This window comes from Neoarius graeffei, chromosome 1, assembly GCF_027579695.1.
Source record: "Neoarius graeffei isolate fNeoGra1 chromosome 1, fNeoGra1.pri, whole genome shotgun sequence".
In the NCBI taxonomy this organism is placed as follows: Eukaryota; Metazoa; Chordata; class Actinopteri; order Siluriformes; family Ariidae; genus Neoarius; species Neoarius graeffei.
In genome coordinates this window covers 44694189-44715818 of record NC_083569.1, presented here as the reverse complement: position 1 = coordinate 44715818, position 21630 = coordinate 44694189, and the positions used below count along the sequence as shown (strand labels likewise).

General features: G+C 41.8%; 1 protein-coding gene across 1 annotated transcript in view; it reads right to left on the bottom strand.

Annotated features, from left to right (window-relative positions):
• Window positions 1-21630, bottom strand: part of ankhb (ANKH inorganic pyrophosphate transport regulator b) — a 106687-nt gene that overhangs the window by 41245 nt on the left and 43812 nt on the right. The window contains exons 3-8 of the mRNA XM_060923087.1: window positions 18673-18791; window positions 18168-18251; window positions 17656-17826; window positions 17056-17190; window positions 8762-8854; window positions 1235-1330 (exon numbers count right to left, since the gene is read on the bottom strand). Coding sequence (XP_060779070.1) covers window positions 1235-1330; window positions 8762-8854; window positions 17056-17190; window positions 17656-17826; window positions 18168-18251; window positions 18673-18791 — 698 coding nt within the window. The remainder of the gene's footprint in view (window positions 1-1234; window positions 1331-8761; window positions 8855-17055; window positions 17191-17655; window positions 17827-18167; window positions 18252-18672; window positions 18792-21630) is intronic.

Sequence of the window (21630 nt, the reverse complement as noted above, 5' to 3'; positions counted from 1 at the left end):
TGTCGAGTTTGCTATCTTAGTTCCAGAAATGTCGTTTATTTGAGTGACTGAACTTGAACTTGAGGGGGCTAGTCAGCTAGCAAGAAAGCTGCGCACGGATGCCAAGCATTGCTGATTTAATTTTGGCGAAGCCATTTGCCAGTCTTCCTTTCGAGGAAAAAATTAAAATTAAAGAGCAGGGTAGACCAATGCCTCAAATTGACTTGGTGAAAAAGATAGGGAATAATACTCGTTCCTTTCAGCTCTCCTGATACGAGAAAGTGAATTGGCTAACAGCAAGTGACCCACATCAACAACAGTAAATAGGCTACTTTAGTAATATGTCATGGATGGACCAAAAATATAGAATCTATTTAAAATGTTTATGCTGAGTATATTATATTGGAATATATATTTCTCTGGATATGAATTAAACACAGCTACAATTTCGAAAACATTTTTAAACAAAAACACAGCCGAGAACATTTCACACTACAGACCTGGATTAAAAGTGAAGGGTTATCAAAATTGTCAATAAAACATTTCTCAGTCAAAATAAGTAAAATATAGGGCACGTGTCATTGAATGAAATGTGTGGCACCCAGCTCTATGTTTGGCTCCCCAAGGTCAGTGCTTGTGCCTATTCCAGAACACTCTGCTGTTACTGCTGAGGTTCCTGACAAAGAGCTGCTTTCAATAATGATCAATTTTTAAACAACATGCCACAATTTTAAAATATAAAATGTTAAAATATACCCCCCCCAACACCACCATCATGTATATTGGACAGTAGGCTAATGGGCCAAAAGAACCTGTTATTTCACAGTTTGTGACCCTGCCAACAATCAGCCAGATCAGAGGCAAGAGTATGGGCAAAATTGATGTGTTTTTTCTTTTTTCTTTTAAAATCTGGAAATATCGTAACCGACCAGCCTCCCCTGTTTGAAAGACTACCAGCCGCCACTGCTATAAAACCAGTAGCAGTAGAGGCTGGAAAATGATACAACTGGACTGGATTCAAGTCAGTAATGTAAAGAAAGTGTTTTTTTTTTTCTTTAAAAAGGTATAGTGTTTCACTGGCTATATTTCTGGGTTACGAGCAGGTGCAGTGTGTGTGAATAAGCCCAATCCAGAAATTTTTACTGCAGAAGTAATTTACAATGGCAGCATTCTGACTTTAATATCAGATTCACACAGAAGCTACGATAAGGATGAGCAGGAGGTAGAGATGAAGAAGACGAAGAGCAGCACTTACTGTGATTGACAGAGCCATACAGACAAACGTGAAACGCTTGATGTACGACTTAGTGACCGTCGTACCACAGTTTGCCAACTTATTGCTTGGGTTGTTCTAGAAGAGAGAGAAGAAAGTCATTTATCAAAATCATCATTTATACATTCATACAGGCACAAGTTAGGATATGAACCCTGGTTTAATGATCCTTCTTTGCCTGTGACATGTTGTGTGTGTGAGTTTGCTGAGGCAGGATGATGCAGGTGCAGTAAATCAGTCACTCAGAAGTGTAGCACAAAGATCAGTTGAAGATAACAATCATATACGCCAGAATGTGTTTTCTTTATCTTAATTCCTAATCCAATGTCTTCTCTGTTCTGTTTATCCATAAATAATATACTCCATAGACATGCTGGTGCCTACAAAAGCAGTAGAAGTGGAGGCTGGGAAAATTACACTTCACACACATATTTGTCATGGTAAACAGGTGTTTTTGGAGGTGGATATTGTCACTGGAATGAATTTCTCCACCTACTCAAATGCTAAACTGGTGCTTTAGTTTGGAACCTTTATGCACGCACAGCATGGTGGCTAATAAGTATTGTGCACAACAGGAGTACTAATTTATATGGTTATACAGTACCGGTCAAAAGTTTGGACACACCTACTCATTCATAAGTTTTTCTGTATTTTGACTATTTTCTACATTGTAGAACAATACTGAAGACTGGTAATGTATATATATATATATATATATATATATATATATATATATATATATATATATATATACACACACACACACACACACACACACACTGTATAAACACAGTATATACTGTATTTATATTTATATACTGTATTAGTTCTTCATACTAACATAACATATGTAGCCTCAAAAAATAAGTCAACTCAGTCAATTCTATTACTTATTATTTACAGGCCCCTGGGGCCATATTCTGAGTTTCTTTCTGAATTTGCGGATTTCATCTCAGACTTGGTTATTTCCTTTGACAAAACTTTAATTGTTGGAGACTTTAATATTCACGTCGATAACCCAGAACATCCTTTTGAAAACAGCATTCTTGTCCATTCAGTACGGGTTCATCAGAATGTCATAGGACCGACTCATAATGGTGGTCATACTCTTGATCTAATACTAACATTTGGGTTAAATATAGAAAATATAGTCACACTTCCACAGTCTGAATCTACCTCAGATCATTATCTCATCTTATGCAAAATATGTCTGAACAGTAATATACAGTGGTGCTTGAAAGTTTGTGAACCCTTTAGAATTGTCTATATTTCTGCATAAATATGACCTAAAACATCATCAGATTTTCACACAAGTCCTAAAAGTAGATAAAGAGAACCCAGTTAAACAAATGAGACAAAAATATGATACTTGGTCATTTATTTATTGAGGAAAATGATCCAATATTACATATCTGTGAGTAGCAAAAGTATGTGAACCTTTGCTTTCAGTATCTGGTGTGACCCCCTTGTGCAGCAATAACTGTAACTAAACGTTTGAGGTAACTGTTGATCAGTCCTGCACACCGGCTTGGAGGAATTTTAGCCCGTTCCTCCATACAAAACAGCTTCAACTCTGGGATGTTGGTGGGTTTCCTCACATGACCTGCTCACTTCAGGTCCTTCCACAACATTTCGATTGGATTAAGGTCAGGACTTTGACTTGGCCATTCCAAAATGTTAACTATTCTTCTTTAACCATTCTTTGGTAGAACGACTTGTGTGCTTAGGGTCGTTGTCTTGCTGCATGACCCACCTTCTCTTCAGATTCAGTTCATGGACAGATGTCCTGGCATTTTCCTTTAGAATTCGCTGGTATAATTCAGAATTCATTGTTCCATCAATGATGGCAAGCCGTCCTGGCCCAGATGCAGCAAAACAAGCCCAAACCATGATACCATGATAGATCCCTGTTCTTTAAATAAAACAGGGTGCCCATTCACACCTGATTGTCATCTCATTGATTGAAAACACCTGACTCTAATTTCACTTTCAAATTAACTGCTAATCCTAGAGGTTCACATACTTTTGCCACTCACAGGTATGTAATATTGGATCATTTTCCTCAATAAATAAATGACCAAGTATAATATTTTTGTCTCATTTGTTTAACTGGGTTCTCTTTATCTACTTTTAGGACTTGTGTGAAATGACCACATGCAGCTAGAAGTTGCGTTTGTCCGTCCCGAGGCGCACATACAGCCGTGGGACTCTTTTTGACATTGGCAACACTTTCTTCTGTAAGTTAAACCTGGCACACGCTAAGGAGCTACATGACCTCGGCCTACTCCGGCGGCCCGCTTTGACATCGACCCCCACTACTGCTGCACACCCGCAGAGGAAGCGGCGTAGGCGGTGCGAGAGGAAGCAGAAGCGGGGAAAGTGCGGGGGTATCCGGGCCAGGCTAATGGCTAATCCACACAAGCTGGCTATACCGTCCATCGTACTCGCCAATGTACGCTCCTTGGATAACAAACTGGATTATATTCACCTTTTGAGAGCGATCCAGCAGGCTGTGAGAGAGTGATGTGTTTTTGTGTTCACAGAAACATGGCTCAACGACAGCATACCGGACTCCGCCATCCAGCTCGACCGGCTAACATGCTATCGAGCAGACAGAGCCCTCATTGAAGGAGGTAAGACCCGCGGCGGGGGGGGGTCTGTGTTTACGTCAGGGATGCTTGGTGTCAGGACGCTGTGGTAGTTTGCAGACACTGTTCACCCCTTGTGGAGTTTATGATCATCAAATGCCGGCCCTTCTATCTACCGAGGGAGTTTTCTGCCATCCTGCTTGTTGCAGTTTACATTGCTCCCAGCTGCAACAACAACGATAGGGACAAGGCACTGAGTGAACTGTACTGTGCCATCAGCGACCAACAGACAGCCCATCCAGAGGGACTTCTCATCATAGCTGGGGATTTCAACCACGCAAATCTCAAAACAGTGTTTCCTCAGTTACATCAACACATTGACTTTGCAACACGGGGAAACAACACACTGGACCAGGTTTACACTACACTGAGAAGAGCATACAAGGCCTCCCCCCTCCCCCATCTCAGTGCTTCAGACCACATCACTGTTATGCTAATGCCAGCATACAGGCCGAAGGTCAAAGTGACCAGACTGGTCCAGAAGCAGGTACGGGTGTGGCCAGAGGGTGCTTCCTCAGCACTTCAGGACTGCTTTAACATCACAGACTGGGACATGTTTAAGCAGGCAGCCACTTACAACCACCAGATCAACATCCAGGAATATTCAGACACTGTTACAGCCTACATTAGTAAATGCACTGATGATGTCACGGACACTAAGACCATCACAGTACAGGCCAACCAGAAACCATGGCTGACAGGGGAAGTCTATCGGTTACTGAAAGCCCGGAATGCTGCTTTCAGAGCAGGTGATAAGGCTGGTCTGAGATCAGCAAGAGCCAACTTGTCCCGTGGCATCAGACTAGCAAAGAAGCAGTACAGTAGCAGGATAGCCCATCATTTCACTGACAGCAGAGACACAAGGAGCCTGTGGCAGGGGATACAGACCATCACAGACTATAAACCTTAACCACAGACCTGTGACTAGGACATCACTCTGCTGAACAGTCTAAACAACTTCTTTGGACGGTTTGAAGCCAACAACAGCATGCCTGCACAGAAGACACCACCCCTTCCAGATGACCAGGTGCTGTTTCTGTCTCCAGCCAGTGTGAGGAGATCCCTCTCCAGGATCAACACCCGGAAAGCTGTAGGACCTGACAACATTCCAGGTCGTGTGCTAAAGGACTGTGCAGAGTAGCTCACAGAAGTGCTCACAGACATCTTCAACACCTCCCTGAGCCAAGCTGTTGTCCCCACCTGCTTCAAGAGCACTAGCATCATCCCTGTTCCAAAGAAGGCCTCTCCATCCTGCTTCAACGACTACCGCCCTGTGGCACTGACCCCCATCATTATGAAGTGCTTCGAGCGGTTAGTCATGCAGCACATCAAATCCATCCTCCCTCCCTCCATGGACCCGTACCAATTTGCATATCGAGCCAATAGGTCCACTGATGATGTAATCTCCACCGCTCTTCACTCAGCTCTCACTCACCTGGACACTAAGGACTCTTACATGCGGATGCTGTTCTTAGACTTTAGTTCAGCATTTAACACAATCATCCCCCAGCAGCTGATTCAGAAACTGGACTGTCTAGGACTAAACACATCCCTCTGCAACTGGTTGCTGGACTTCCTGACCGGAAGACCACAGGCAGTCCGGGTCGGCAGCAACACATCCAGCACCATCATACTGAACACAGGGGCCCCTCAAGGATGTGTGCTCAGCCCCCTTCTCTTCACCCTGCTGACCCATGACTGCACACCAACACACAACAGCAACCTCTTCATCAAGTTTGCGGATGACACGACTGTGGTGGGACTCATTAACAACAATGATGAGTCATACTACAGGGACGAGTTGAGCCAACTGGCCGCGTGGTGCAGAGACAACAATCTCTCTCTTAATGTGGAGAAGACGAAGGAGATGGTTGTCGACTTCCGGAGAGCCTCCACCCAGCATCCTCCACTGACCATCAATGGTGCCGCTGTGGAGAGAGTGAGCAGCACCAAGTTCCTGGGTGTGTACCTCACCGAGGATCTCTCCTGGAGCAGCAACACTGCATCGCTGGCCAGGAAAGCTCAGCAGCGCCTCTACTTCCTCCGCAGACTGAAAAGGGCTAGAGCACCAGCCACTATCATGCAGACCTTCTACCGTGGAACCATCGAGAGCATCCTGACCAGCTGCATCACTGTGTGGTACGGCGGCTGTACTGCATCCTGCCGGAAGACCCTGCAGTGCATAGTGAGAGCAGCTGAGAAGATCATCAGTGTCCCCCTACCCTCCCTTCAGGATATTTACAAGACACGCCTGGCCCGCAGAGCACTCAGCATTGCGGGCGACTCCACCCATCCCAACCACCACTTCTTCAGCCTCCTGCCTTCTGGGAGGAGAATGAGAAGCCTCCGGGCGAGAACCAGCAGACTGAGAGACAGCTTCATCCACCAAGCCGAACTCCCTCCCAGGCCAGTACCCCCTTCCCTTAATACACAAACCAAATGTCACCAGCCACTTTAACGAACTGTAACGGAATTCAATTGCACTATGTTAAAACTGTTTACAATACTGTCTACACGTTTTTTTTAAAGTTAATTGCACTATATAAAAACTGTTTAGAACACTGTTTACACTTTATACATATCTGCCATATTTATACTTACACTGAAAATTCTGCTCATACTGCCATATTTATTTATACTGATAATTACTATACTGTCAGACTGCTGTTCCCATTTACATTGTTCATTCTGTTTATATTGTCATTCGTCACATTTAAATTTATACCGTTAATTCTGTTCACACTGCCACATTTGCACTTTCTGAATTGCCACTGTCTTTCTTAGATAGCTTTAGCTTGTGTGTGTAAATACCCCCCCCCCCCCCCCGGTTTTTTTCTTCCTCTTTTTAAAGTTTATATCTTGTACCTATATTTTATATTTCATGTTTATTACTGTTTGCACCGCAGATAAGAGGGAAACAGAATTTCAATTCTGTGTATGTCCTGCACATATGGCATTATTGACAATAAAGTGAACTTGAAGTAGGCTTTCTGATTACACAGTAACTCTGGATGGCCTTTCTGTTCTTCACGTGCAGCCGTAAAAGACCTCGGGGTGATTACTGACTCCAGTCTTTCATTCGAAACTCATATTGATAACATTACCTGGATAGCTTTCTTTCATCTTAGAAATATTGCTAAGATAAGAAATTTAACGTCACTACATGACGCAGAAAAACTAGTTCATGCTTTTGTTACCTCTAGGTTGGATTATTGTAATGCCTTACTGTCTGGATGTTCCAATAAGTTCATAAACAAGCTCCAGTTAGTTCAAAATGCAGCAGCAAGAGTCCTTACTAGAACTAGAAGATATGACCATATCATCCCTGTCTTATCCACAGTGCATTGGCTCCCAATCAAATTTCACATTGACTATAAAATACTGCTAATGACCTTTAAAGCACTGAATGATCTTGCGCCACAGTACCCGAGCAAACTTCTGCTCCTCTATGACCCGCCATGCCTACTTAGATCAAAAGGTGCAGGCTATCTGCTGGTACCTCATATAGTGAAGGCTACATCAGGGGGCAGAGCCTTTTCTTACAAAGCCCCACAGTTATGGAATAGCCTTCCAAGGAGTGTTCGGGACTCAGACACAGTCTCAGTGTTTAAGTCTAGGCTGAAAACATATCTGTTTAGTCAAGCCTTTTGTTGATAGTTTTTTTTTTTATTAGGTAAAGGAGTAGATCTGGAGGGTCCTCAGGCATAGAATGTTTTGGTAAACAGGGATGTATGGATGCTGTCAGTCCCCCACTCTCACACATTTACTTGGGTTTGGTGATGGTGGAGTGGCTGCCGCTTTATATCCCAGGGCTCCCTCACATCTGTGTTACCTTCTGGCTCTCCCCTTTTAGTTACACTGTCATAGTTAGTGTATACTGTTCTTACTCATTAGGTGACATTGGGCATACCTAACAACCTGTGTTCTCTCTCTCTCTCTCTCCCCCCTATCTCTTCCCTCTGTCTGTCTCTCTCTGTCAAGCTACATGTCGATCCTGAGACACCAGTGATGCTGACCTCTTCTGCTCTTTGGCCCTGCCTGATCCATCCTGATGCCTTACGTCTGGCTGGAATCTCATCACATTGCTCCCGTGGAGCACGGCCCCATATGGACAGTCGAAAGTCGCACTTGTAAGATGGCTCTGGACACTTACAGTAATGCATCTACGGCTGAAGACTACAGTTGACATGATAACTTTAGGACTGCAGTTGTCATGAACAGTTTTGCACTCAAGTTTCCATCAATGAGCAGCTTATAAATTCAACAAAACAGACTTCATGCTAAAACTATAATGAATTTCCTGGTTTCACAGTTATACTTTGTGACTCTATAGGATAGTTATAGAAGTGAGTTATTTATAATCATGCTATCTGTCTTCACCCAAATGAGGATGGGCTCCCTTTTGAGTCTGGTTCCTCTCAAGGTTTCTTCCTCATGTTGTCTGAGGGAGTTTTCCCTTACCACCATCACCACAGGCTTGCTTATTGCGGATAAATTAGGGATCAAATTAGCTCATGTTTAAAGTCCTTAATTTTCTGTAAAGCTGCTTTGCAACAATGTTTGTTGTTAAAAGCGCGATACAAATAAACTTAACTTGACTACTGTATCACTATGTCATAATATATCACCATATATGACTGGGGAAGCCATGGCCTAATGGTTAGAGAAGCAGCTTTGGGACCAAAAGGTCGCTGGTTTGATTCCCTGGACCAGCAGGAATGGCTAAAGTGCCCTTGAGGAAGGCACCTAACCCCCAACTATTCCCCAGGCTGCTCTGGGTATGTTGTACGTTGCTCTGGATAAGAACGTCTGCTAAATACCATTAATGCAATGGTACTGTATATCTTTTGGTTTACCTTACCTTGTCGAAGGCAGGGTAGATAACACGGAGCTCAGTCAGCCACCCATATGGCATGTGACCCACAGGATACGTGGCTGTCAAAACTGCAACTGCCTAGAAATGAATACATACAAAGAAATGCTCTTAATAAGACACCTAATAATGCCACAATGGGTCATAATTCAGCAAGCAAGCTAACAAACCTCAGGGTTGCCAGTGTCACCACTTTTACACCAGGTCTGTAATAAGGTTGTGTGTAAAAATTGGAAAAGGATTAATTTTTTTTGCTTGTTTTTTTTTTAAAGCAGTCCGCAGCTCTTGTGCAGCAAGTAATCAGAATTAAATGTAATTAAATGCAATTTCCACAAGCATAGGCAAACAAAGGGAAAGAAGAAGTGCAGACAGTGTATCAGAACCATTTTGATTGAGCAAAGGAATATCCTGCATAATGGCTATGTCATAAAAAGTCTTGACCAAAAGGCAGATATTGCAAATACCACAAATCAGAAATGCGTCCCCCTTTTCTAAACTCTGGAACATTTTGGGATAGTTATTTTTATAATTACAATGCCTGCAAATAAAAATTCTTATTCCGTTTAACATAATAACTCGGGTCACCAGTGTTACATGGTAATTACGGAGCTGTAATAGAGAAATAAAATCTTTAATATCATTCAGCTGCTATCAAACATCATAAATGCACTGGCACTTGAGAACAGGAGTCTTAGGACAACGTCAATGTAAAATGAGAAGTACAATCAACATTATGTGCACACACACACACAGTTAAACCTACAGTCTCCCTGTGCCTCACGAAATACTCCATAAAGTTTGATGCCTGTATGGAAACTGAAATTGTTTGACAGTAAATCCAACCCTGGATTCAAGCTGCGAGTTCTGCCTTTGGTTGAATGCATGAGAGAGTATTTGAGGAGAAAGGCATACAACCCCGATTCCAAAAAAGTTGGGACAAAGTACAAATTGTAAATAAAAACGGAATGCAATAATTTACAAATCTCAAAAACTGATATTGTATTCACAATAGAATATAGACAACATATCAAATGTCGAAAGTGAGACATTTTGAAATGTCATGCCAAATATTGGCTCATTTGAAATTTCATGACAGCAACACATCTCAAAAAAGTTGGGACAGGGGCAATAAGAGGCTGGAAAAGTTAAAGGTACAAAAAAGGAACAGCTGGAGGACCAAATTGCAACTCATTAGGTCAATTGGCAATAGGTCATTAACATGACTGGGTATAAAAAGAGCATCTTGGAGTGGCAGCGGCTCTCAGAAGTAAAGATGGGAAGAGGATCACCAATCCCCCTAATTCTGCGCCGACAAATAGTGGAGCAATATCAGAAAGGAGTTTGACAGTGTAAAATTGCAAAGAGTTTGAACATATCATCATCTACAGCATAATATCATCAAAAGATTCAGAGAATCTGGAAGAATCTCTGTGCGTAAGGGTCAAGGCCGGAAAACCATACTGGGTGCCCGTGATCTTCGGGCCCTTAGACGGCACTGCATCACATACAGGCATGCTTCTGTATTGGAAATCACAAAATGGGCTCAGGAGTATTTCCAGAGAACATTATCTGTGAACACAATTCACTGTGCCATCCGCCGTTGCCAGCTAAAACTCGATAGTTCAAAGAAGAAGCCCTATCTAAACATGATCCAGAAGCGCAGACGTCTTCTCTGGGCCAAGGCTCATTTAAAATGGACTGTGGCAAAGTGGAAAACTGTTCTGTGGTCAGACGAATCAAAATTTGAAGTTCTTTATGGAAATCAGGGACGCCGTGTCATTCGGACTAAAGAGGAGAAGGACGACCCAAGTTGTTATCAGCGCTCAGTTCAGAAGGCTGCATCTCTGATGGTATGGGGTTGCATTAGTGCGTGTGGCATGGGCAGCTTACACATCTGGAAAGACACCATCAATGCTGAAAGGTATATCCAGGTTCTAGAGCAACATATGCTCCCATCCAGACGATGTCTCTTTCAGGGAAGACCTTGCATTTTCCAACATGACAATGCCAAACCACATACTGCATCAATTACAGCATCATGGCTGCGTAGAAGAAGGGTCCGGGTACTGAACTGGCCAGCCTGCAGTCCAGATCTTTCACCCATAGAAAACATTTGGCGCATCATAAAACGGAAGATACGACAAAAAAAGACATAAGACAGTTGAGCAACTAGAATCCTACATTAGACAAGAATGGGTTAACATTCCTATCCCTAAACTTGAGCAACTTGTCTCCTCAGTCCCCAGACGTTTACAGACTGTTGTAAAGAGAAAAGGGGATGTCTCACAGTGGTAAACATGGCCTTGTCCCAACTTTTTTGAGATGTGTTGTTGTCATGAAATTTAAAATAGCCTAATTTTTCTCTTTAAATGATACATTTTCTCAGTTTAAACATTTGACATGTCATCTATGTTCTATTCTGAATAAAATATGGAATTTTGAAACTTCCACATCACTGCCTTCCGTTTTTATTTACAATTTGTACTTTGTCCCAACTTTTTTGGAATCGGGGTTGTAAGAACTGATACCAAAATATTGGTATGTAAAGCAGTTGTTTTGCCATCTCTCTTGTATGGCTCGGAGTCCTGGACCACATATAGACGATACCTCAAAGCACTGGAAAAGTACCACCAGTGCTGCCTCCACCGTATCCTAGGCGTCACTTGGTAGGATCGATGAATGAATTGCAGCATCTTGAAGGAGGCCAACTAACACTGAGGGTATGGTAATACAAAATCAACTCTGATGGTTGGGACACATCCTTAGAATGGAAGATTCCCGTCTCCCAAAACAAGTCCCCTACAGTCAACTTGGCTCAGGAAGAAGGGCACGAGGGGGTCAGAGAAAATGCTTTAAGGATAATCTTAAAGCCTCCTTAAAGTCATGTCACATCAGTGTAGACAACTGGGAGGGCCTTGCCCACAACAGACCAGGATGGCGAAAGGTTGTCTACAAAGGTGTGTCTGACTTTGAGCTAGAGAGACACCCCAAGACTGAACTGTTGAATACTTACGCACACTCCAGATTTCTGTTTTTTCATCTTAATTATTGTTTGTGTCACAATAAAACAACAGTTTGCACCTTTAAAGTGGTAGGCATGTTGTGTAAATCAAATGGTGCTAACCCTCCAAAAATCCATTTAAATTCCAGCTTGTAATGCAACAAAACAGGACAAACACCAAGGGGGATGAATACTTTTGCAGGGCACTGTAATCCAAATGAATGATTATAGGATATAAAACTAGACCGGACAATTCCCCGGGGGAAATTGTGAGAGGATGCAGTGCGCGAAGCAATTCGGTCACGCATGTTTGCTGGCCGTGAATGTGTGACCTGCAATGATGTTTCAATGCAATGATTATGTGTGTGCTTGAGACAGCAGCCCCCCCCCGTCACTCACTGCTCCCAGTCGGCATGGCGACGGGCCTGAGAAAGCACAGAGTGACACATAATCTTGTCAATTTTTGGCTGATTTTTGCTTAGGATCAGGCCTCGAACAATGACAAATAACTCGACACCGAAAGCAGCTATTCACAAAATTCTTTCACGGTGAGCGCTAGAAGGGTCTCCTGAATAAACTGATGTAATTTTTTGTCTGTAGTCTTAAAAATGAGGACAGTAGACCGACTTAAAAATGACTGACTTTTCTGTCACGTTTATAATGGGTGTCAATGAGCTAAGACACACAAGGTCTTGAATTTTGTGCTGTGTTTTACGAAGGACCAGGCCTCGAACAATGACAAATAACTCGACAACGGAAGCAGCTATTCACAAAATTCTTTCACAGTGAGCGCTAGAAGGGTCTCCTGAATAAACTGATGTAATTTTTTGTCTGTAGTCTTAAAAATGAGGACAGTAGACCGACTTAAAAATGACTGACTTTTCTGTCACGTTTATAATGGGTGTCAATGAGCTAAGACACACAAGGGCTGGAGTTTTCTACTGTTTTTTATGAAGGACCAGGCCTCGAACAATGACAAATAACTCGACAACGGAAGCAGCTATTCACAAAATTCTTTCACAGTGAGCGCTAGAAGGGTCTCCTGAATAAAATGATGTATTTTTTTGTCTGTAGTGTTAAAAATAACGACACTAGAGCGATTTAAAAACGAGTGACTTTTCTCTCACGTTTATAATGGGTGTCAATGAGGCCTGTCAGCTGCCCTGTCCTCAGTTTGACGCTTGTCATTCAAAAACTGTAAATCCTATCGTTTAGGTAGACACATTGTGTGAATCAGGACAAGTTTTACTACTACTTTTGAGAAAATCATGTCTGTAGAGTGAAATTTGTGGCTGAAAACACAGTTTAAGCGAGAAAGTTTGAGCTTTATTTTCAACCTCTCTCCACTCTAAGTTAACGAGCTTCACTGGTGTGTAACGCAATAGACACCCATTCAAATGCCGGATTTTCTCCCAGAACCCACATGGCGGTTGAGCCGGGACTGATCCGAAAGTGTAGAACCTAGCAGAAAAGTTGAATGCCAGATCCACAGAGGAGAAGTTTTCCTGTGTTTTAGAGTTTGAATCACGTCTCTAGGTTAAAGCATGCCAGAGCAGCGGACATTTGAAAAACGTTGAAAAAGTGCTTTTTTTTCAATTAATTCCATAGAAATGAATGGGGTTTTTTTCGACAATTTTTTCGCGACTATGTCGCGAAAAAATCGTATTCTGTAGAGAAAAGTAATAGCATAGCGAGTCCGATCGAGCCGCACGTTTTGATATATTGTTTGTCTGTGTGCGACGTACGGTTATTGAGTTATTCGAAATCAAAATTTGCGTAGGAAGAAGAAGAAGAAGAGAAGAAATACGTAGAAGAACAATAGTTGCAGTGCTTTGCACTGCAACCTATGGGCTCCCCTAGGGGAGCCCATAGGTTGCTGTGCTGCAGCACTGCATCCTAATAAGTAGAGCAGTATACGTGATATCTATAAAATAGCAAATAATGTCTCTAATCACAATATATATGTAATGAGATTTACTGTCTTAATGCTACTTGTGAATTAGAAGCTTTGTGAAATAGAGGCTCACATGTAGCTATTTATGAGCTCATTCGTGCTTCAGTTGAGTAACAAGAGAGACAAGAAACTCTGGCATAGAAAGGATATTAAAAAAATAAATATTTTTATTTACTGAGAAAAGCGATCTTTTTAGATGGCAAGAATCACGTTGCTATGGCAACTGGATTGTTTACTAGTATCTGTGTCAGTACTGCCTATGCATTATCTAGCCGAGTGAAATTTAAACTTCATAAAAGTGAAGTCTGTTGATCTGCATATTTTGTTGCCAGTAAAAATCACCCAGTTGCAGAAAATTTCTGATTAGATTTTGAGAATTAGAAGACATTATTTGTCATATATACATGACAGCACAGTGAAGTTCTTTCTCTGTATTCAACCCATCTGAAGCAGTGAACACACACACACACACATATATATATATATGAGAGAGAGAGAGAGAGAGAGAGAGAGATGGAGAGCACAGTGGCGCCTGGTGATTTTTTTTTTAAGAATTAGAAGCCTTTATTTGATGGCTTTGTGTAATGAAGGGAAAAGGTGTTCTACAGTGCTGGTAACATCGCAGGTGGAGATCCAATTTCAGTGCAAATGGTTGCGTCCAAGTAAGCCTATTTTTTTTTTATCAACATCATAACTTTTAAAATGGATAAATTCTGAAATTCAGAATTCATCAGCGTACATTACACCATACAATGGAGGTGGAGGCGAAGTAGAAAATACAAGTTTTGGTTGATAAAATATTGAACTGCACAAACCTTACTGCATTGTCCAGCTTCATGGCTCCAAAGGAAGTAGGTTACTCTAAGGGTCAACCTTTAACTTCTGATGTCATCTAAAACCTGATTGGTTGAAATTAATTTATGGGAATACAAAATGTTCCAAGTCTCCCTCATCCCAAATTTCCCCGCTCTCCCCTATAATTTCATGTCAACATTAAAACATGCTAGTTTACCGTGCCTTGCAAAAGTATTCACCCACCCCACCCCCCCTTGGTGTTTGTCCTGTTTTGTTGCATTACAAGCTGGAATTAAAATGGATTTTTGGAGGGTTAGCACCATTTGATTTACACAACATGCCTACCACTTTAAAGGTGCACATTGTTGTTTTATTGTGACACAAACAATAATTAAGATGAAAAAAAAACAGAAATCTGGAGTGTGCATAGGTATTCCCCTATGCATAGGTATCTCCCCCCCCCAAAAAAAGGTAAATACTTTATAGAGCCACCTTTTGCTACAGTTACAGCTGCAAGTCTCTTGGGGTATGTCTCTATTAGCTTAGCACATCTAGCCACTGGGATTTTTGCCCATTCCTCAAGGCAAAACTGCTCCAACTCCTACAAGTTAGATGGATTTCGTTGCTGTACAGCAAACTTCAAGTTATGCCACAGATTCTCAATTGGATTGAGGTCTGGGCTTTGATTAGGCCATTCCAAAACATTTAAATGTTTCCCTTTAAACCACTCCAGTGTAGCTTGAGCAGTATGTTTAGGGTCATTGTCCTGCTAGACCATGAACCTTCGTCCCAGTCTCAAACCTCTGGCTGACTGAAACAGGTTTTCCTCCAGAACTGCCCTGTATTTAGTGCCATCCATCTTTCCTTCAGTCCTGACCAGCTTTCCTGTCCCTGCAGGTGAAAAATGTCCCCACAGCATGATGCTGCCACCACCATGCTTCATTGTAGGGATGGTGTTCTCAGGGTGTTGGGTTTGCACCACACATGGCATTTCCCATGATGTCCAAAAAGTTCAATTTTTGTCTCATTTGACCAGAGAATCTTCTGTGTGTTTGGGGAGTCTGCCACATACTGTTGGGCAAACTCCAAATGTGATTTTTTTTAAGCAATGGCTTTTTCTGGCCACTCTTCCATAAAGCCCCACTCTGTGGAGTGTATGGCTTAAAGTGGTCCTTTGAACAGATACTCCCATCTCCACTGTGGATCTTTGCAGCTCCCTCAGCATTATCGTTGGTGTCTTTGTTGCAGCTCTGATTAATGCCCTCCTTGCCCGGTCTGTGAGTTTTGGTGGGTGGCCTTCTCTTGTCAGGTTTGTAGTGATGACATATTCTTTCCATTTTGCTATAATGGATTTAATGGTGCTCCGTGGGATATTCAAAGTTTGGGATATTTTTATAACCCAACCCTGATCTATACTTCTCCACAACTTTGTTTCTGACCTGTTTGGAGTGCTCCTTGGTTTTCATGTTGCTTGCTTAGTAGTGTTGCAGAGTCAGGGTCCTTCCAAAACAGGTTGATTTATACAGACATCATGTGACAGATCATGTGACACTTTGATTGCACACAGGTGGCTCTTAATCAAGTAATTATGTGATTTATGAAGTGAATTGGTTGGACCAGCTCTTATTTAGGGGTTTCATACGAAAAGGGGTGAATACTTATGCACACTCCAGATGTCTGTTTTTTCATCTTAATTATTGTTTGTGTCACAATAAAAAAACAATGTGCACCTTTAAAGTGGTAGGCATGTTGTGTAAATCAAATGGTGCCAACCCTCCAACAATCCATTTTAATTCCAGCTTGTGATGCAACAAACCAGGACAAACACCAAGGGGGATGAATACTTTTGCAAGGCACTGTATTCAATATGACAGTCGACTTTTTAATGTTTGGCTAATTTCGTTTAGCATATTATATCAAATAAGGGTTTTTGCTTCTGTTCAAGATGGATATTTAGACAGTGTTATGAATAGCACTTTAATTACTTATGACTTCAGTTAACTCTGAACTGTATGAGTTTTAAAATGAATAAAAAAATACCTATAAATGTAGTAATAATACCAAGTATTTACGATACAGGAACTCAGAAAAACAGATAAGTACCTGGAGGTTGGAAAATGATCATGTTTTCTACCTCATTATCGCCTTAAAAAGCATCATGAAAAAAATTACAGCTTCCAAAACTGTCTTTTTATTAGCAGCAGCCTTGGACACAGGCACCTCTAACTCAGCTTCGTCTCTGTTTACTTCTTTCCTCGCATCATGGACAGCTCTTCCTTTCCTCTGGCTTTCTTTATATTGTCTAACTATTGTAACAACTCTGTAAATTATGGTGTGTTTCATATATAGCAGATGCATATGAAGGCACTGGTGTGTATCATGTGCATTTGAAACGTAAATAAAGTACTAACAGACAAGAGCTTGGGTCCATGCACCCAAAGTCAGTTCCTCAATTGTCAAGAACTGTGTTTATCATCATGATATTCGTCATGTGTGTGTACATGAGTGTGTGACCTCAGTGACCTCACTGACCTCAGTGGCTGCAGAAGTGCCTTTCAGGTCACGGGAAACAAACAAGTTGACGATGGGTCTGCTGATCCGCTGTGTGGCTAAGATGAGAGCCAGAGGCCACCAGAAATTCAGCATCTTTTTAATAGTGGCATCTCCCTACACACACACACACACACACACACACACACACACACACACACACACACACACATGCAAGATTAGAGGAACACACTAAGGGAAGTTGAACCCAACATTTACGTCAGGCTCTGTGAAAGGATTGTGCTTAGTAAAATCACATGTAAAGTAGCTGCTGCAATCATTTACATCCCTGCTTTGTGAGAACCAATGATTTTACACATTTTTAGGTTTACACAGCTCAAAAAAAAAAAACCAAACAAAACAAAATCTTCTAAAGATATGTAACGGGGCCCTCAGGATTAGAAATAGGAATCTTTACCCAATTGTGGTACGTGTGGAAATTTGACTTGCAACTTTCTGTTTTCATAGCTTGTGGATAGACTACTAGAAATGTTTTTAATGTACATACTGTATGCCAAGTACCCCAGAGAGTTACAATACTATGCCATGTATTTGAGTAATACTAGATGAAGAGGTACACACGCCGACTTCAGGGCCACTGGAGTCCGGGATGTTGTCGTGAATGTTTCGGTAGTAGCCCAGCCCAACGATGGTGAAACGCACCAGCGCTCCCATGTACAGAGACAAGATGGGAATCAACAATGGCTCCACACACTCCAGATGACTGTGCAGCAAGATCGCCACAAAAACAATCTGGAGAGAGAAAAGTGTAGAATTCAGCAGTAAGTGCAGCTTCTGAACAATAAACCCATAAGCCGTAAAAGAGTTAATGAATGAAGTCAAACCAAACTTACTGACCTAAGTTTCCCAAAAGCATTGCAGCACAAAGATCATCGTTAAATGTTCAAGCGAGCAACACAATGAATGCTCTCTCTCCTACTTAAGATGGTGTTAAGAGGCTTTTGGGAAACCCACCACTGGTTGGTTGGTTGGTAAGTCAATAAGTGAGTAAGTAAGTAACTAACTAACACTGCAATCATCCTGATTGAATTAGCACTTAGGGAGTGTAAGTGATATGGCCTGACATAGTTTACCTGTGCTAAGACATCAGAGATAGAGGCGCAGCCAACCAGGAAGCTGTGCTTGTGCTTTAGTAGGATTCCAGCATGGGTCCAGGCCTGGAAACACACACACACACGGACTCACGTCATGGTCATTCAAACAAATTGCTCTAGATTTAGCACCAGAATAACAGTAAGCTTCTGCAAAAGGTCCCTATGGACACTGTGCTATTTGGAAATGAGACAAACTATACAGCATGGACACCACCAGGGGGATACTGATGGTTCTCCAGATCAGAACAGGTGGTGAAGATTGGCACTGCAAGCAAAAATGCATCTCCACATGCACTCACACACTTTTGCACACACACACACACACACACACACACACACACACACACACACACACACACACACACTCCATCTGTCCTAAAAAACGATATACAGCCAGTTCTGGTGGTCTGTGGCATGAACGCCAGCAATGTGAGAACTGTCAGTGTTTGATAAGAGATGGAAGAAGGACAGTGAAGTTGCTCACCATGGCATCCAACAGAGGAAATGCGGCCAGGTAGAGAAAAGCCTTCCTGGTCTTATTGCCCACCGAGTCGTCCACATGATGCAGTTTGTTAATGATGTAGTAGCCGAGGTCGGTATAGGCTGAGCCAGGCATAAGAGAAATGAAATAAAATCAGTCAGCAACTCTTACTAGTCAAAATGTCTATAAAAATATAGCATTTTTAGAAGTGTCTGATATCAGTCTGACATTATTCCAAAAGTATGTGGACACCTGATCATCACAACCAGTTGTTCTTGTTGAAGATCCATTTCTAAAACCATAGTTAGTCCCTTATGGAGTTTTATTCCTATCTTTACTCAAGAGGATGATCTTTCAATTTCTCAGACTGCTTTTGTACACTCGTGAATCTTCTGCTCACAGATTTCTCGCGCTCTCTCGGATTTTGGTGGCACAACCCTATCCAAATTCACCAACCAATAGAATGCAAGGTATGCCGTTGACTAATGAAATCATCACTGCCTCCTTGGGTACATTTGCTTTACTTACGGGCAAGTTACTGTTTAACTGGAAGCCAGTGTGCAATGGGGCTACTATATGCAGCAATTATAGTAAAAATAAACATGGATAATGATAAAAGTATTAACTCCAATAAGTCCAACAAGAAAACAAGTGAATTACTTATGATGCAGGAGTGGAGGAACCCTGTTAAACAGTAACTCACCAATAAGTATGTAAAGTGAACACACCCCAGGAGGGTTAGGGTTAGTTGGCCTAGTGGTTAGCGTGTCCACCTCTCAACTGGGAGATCGGGAGTTCTACTCGTGGTTGGGTCATACCAAAGACCATCATAAAAATGGTACCTACTATTGTCTGGCAAGGCATGCTGCAATACAGATGCGAGTGGGGAAGTCAAACTCTCACGGTTACCAGAGGACTAGCCCCCCACTGTAACCCTAGCTGTATAGGCGAGAGGCCGAGGGCTATCAAAATGGAGATCGGCGCTGCACCCATACGCCTTAAAGAGTTGGTTAGTACTGGGACAGGAGACTGCCTGGGAAGACCAGATTCTGGCTTGAGAGGGACTTTGATTTGATTTGACCCCAGGAGGGAGGCAGTGATGATCTCTTGGTCAGTGTCATACCTTGTATTCTATTGGTTGGTGAATTTCGATCGGGTTGTATCACCAAAATCCAAGACAGAATGCAGAAACTTGTGAGCAGAAGATTCATGAGTGAACAAAAGCAGTCTAAAACTGAGCAGAGGCTATTTGAGAGAGAAAGGAGAAAATATTGCAAAATCTGAATGTGAAATGAATAAATACTGCTCTCAGATTGAAAGACCACACTCTTGATTAAGATTAGAATAAAACCTTATACTCCCTACTTCCCTGTTATAATAACCTCCACTCTTCTAAGGCTTTCCACTAGATTTTGGAGTGTGGTAGTGGGGATTTGTGCTCATTCAGTTACAAGGGCATTAGTGAGGTCAGGCAGTGATGTTGCAAAAGAAGACCTGGTGTACAGTTGGTTTTCCAAATTCATCCCAAAGGTGTTCAGTGGGATTGAGGTCAGGGATCTGTACAGGCCACTCAAATATTTCCACTCCAACTTTGGCAGACCATGTCTTCATGGTGCTTGCTTTGTGCACAGGTGCATTGTCGTGCTGGAACAGGTTTGGGTCTCTTAGTTCCAGTGAAGGGAAACTGTAATGCTACAGCATACAGAGGCATTCTAGACAATTGTGTGCTTCTAAATTTTTTTTGGTTACAGTCCGGCGTACACATACTTTTGGCCATATAGTGTGGTGGAAAAGCTAGCACGTCTCTATTCTTTTTATCTTATACTTGAATTGTCTCTTACAGTGACAATTAAGGATGTTTCAATAAATAATTTAAGTTTAAAGAGTAAAAAGATACCATTTAAATATAGTTCCATAATATCAGTCAGTTTTAATTCCATCTGCCAACTTAATAGCTCAGCAATCAGCAGCTCTGCTTTAAACTCATATCTACAATGCAGATGCATGCTATAAGGTCTCTCTCTCTCTTTCTCTCTCAGCCCTCTTCCTGTTTTTCATCTTATGTTTCTTTTTGCTGCATCTCCTTCTCACTGTCTTTTATTTCTATCTCACATTATAATGATACTAAAGTAGTAAAGTCAAGTGTTCAGACAAAAGTGTAAGTGCCTCTCTACCAAACGATTTGCTGTATTTAAAAAAAAAAAGGATGTTAGGTTACTGCACACAGGATCTAGACAAGATGGAGGCACATGGCCAAGGCTTTAACAGTGTAGGCTGTTATCCTGCCATCATCATATTATATTTTAGGAGGTAGTTGCCATCTTAAGCCCCATAATAATTCAACCTAATTTTGGTCATGGCATCACCAGCTAGCTGTAATTTGGTACCTGGGCGAGACCTGTGAAACCCGTGGCACACTAAGTAGGAGGACAGTAAAGTGTTTTGCCCACTGTTTAATGACCATATAACACCAGCATCTAAATAATGCCATTTTTCCATCTATGTATCTATTTCTGTAAAAGACAGTGCACAAGCGCAGAGATCCAACCATGCAAGAGGAATACACTGAGTACGTGTACAGCTACCAGGAAGAAAACACTCAGTGTCAACACTGTGGATGGAACCATGATCATGAACATAGCGTTCTTTATTGCAGTGTCATTATCACCAAAGATTGTGTGCATATAAAAATTACAACCCAGCGCACATCTGGCACCAAAGAGAGTTCACAGACATTTACTCCAGTAAGGCTGAAGCTGAAATGTGTAAGTAATCGTCTCTAATCAAGAGACATGTTTTTGTGGAAAACCAAATCTGTGGATTGCAATTAGAAAACAGAAATATGCTTAGAAAAACAGAAGAATGTCCAAAACTGTCAAACACCAGAATGAAAAGACATCCCAGTATACTGTATAGTGTATAGTTGGGAGTCTGTGAAAACCCATTGGATGCCACTGTTAA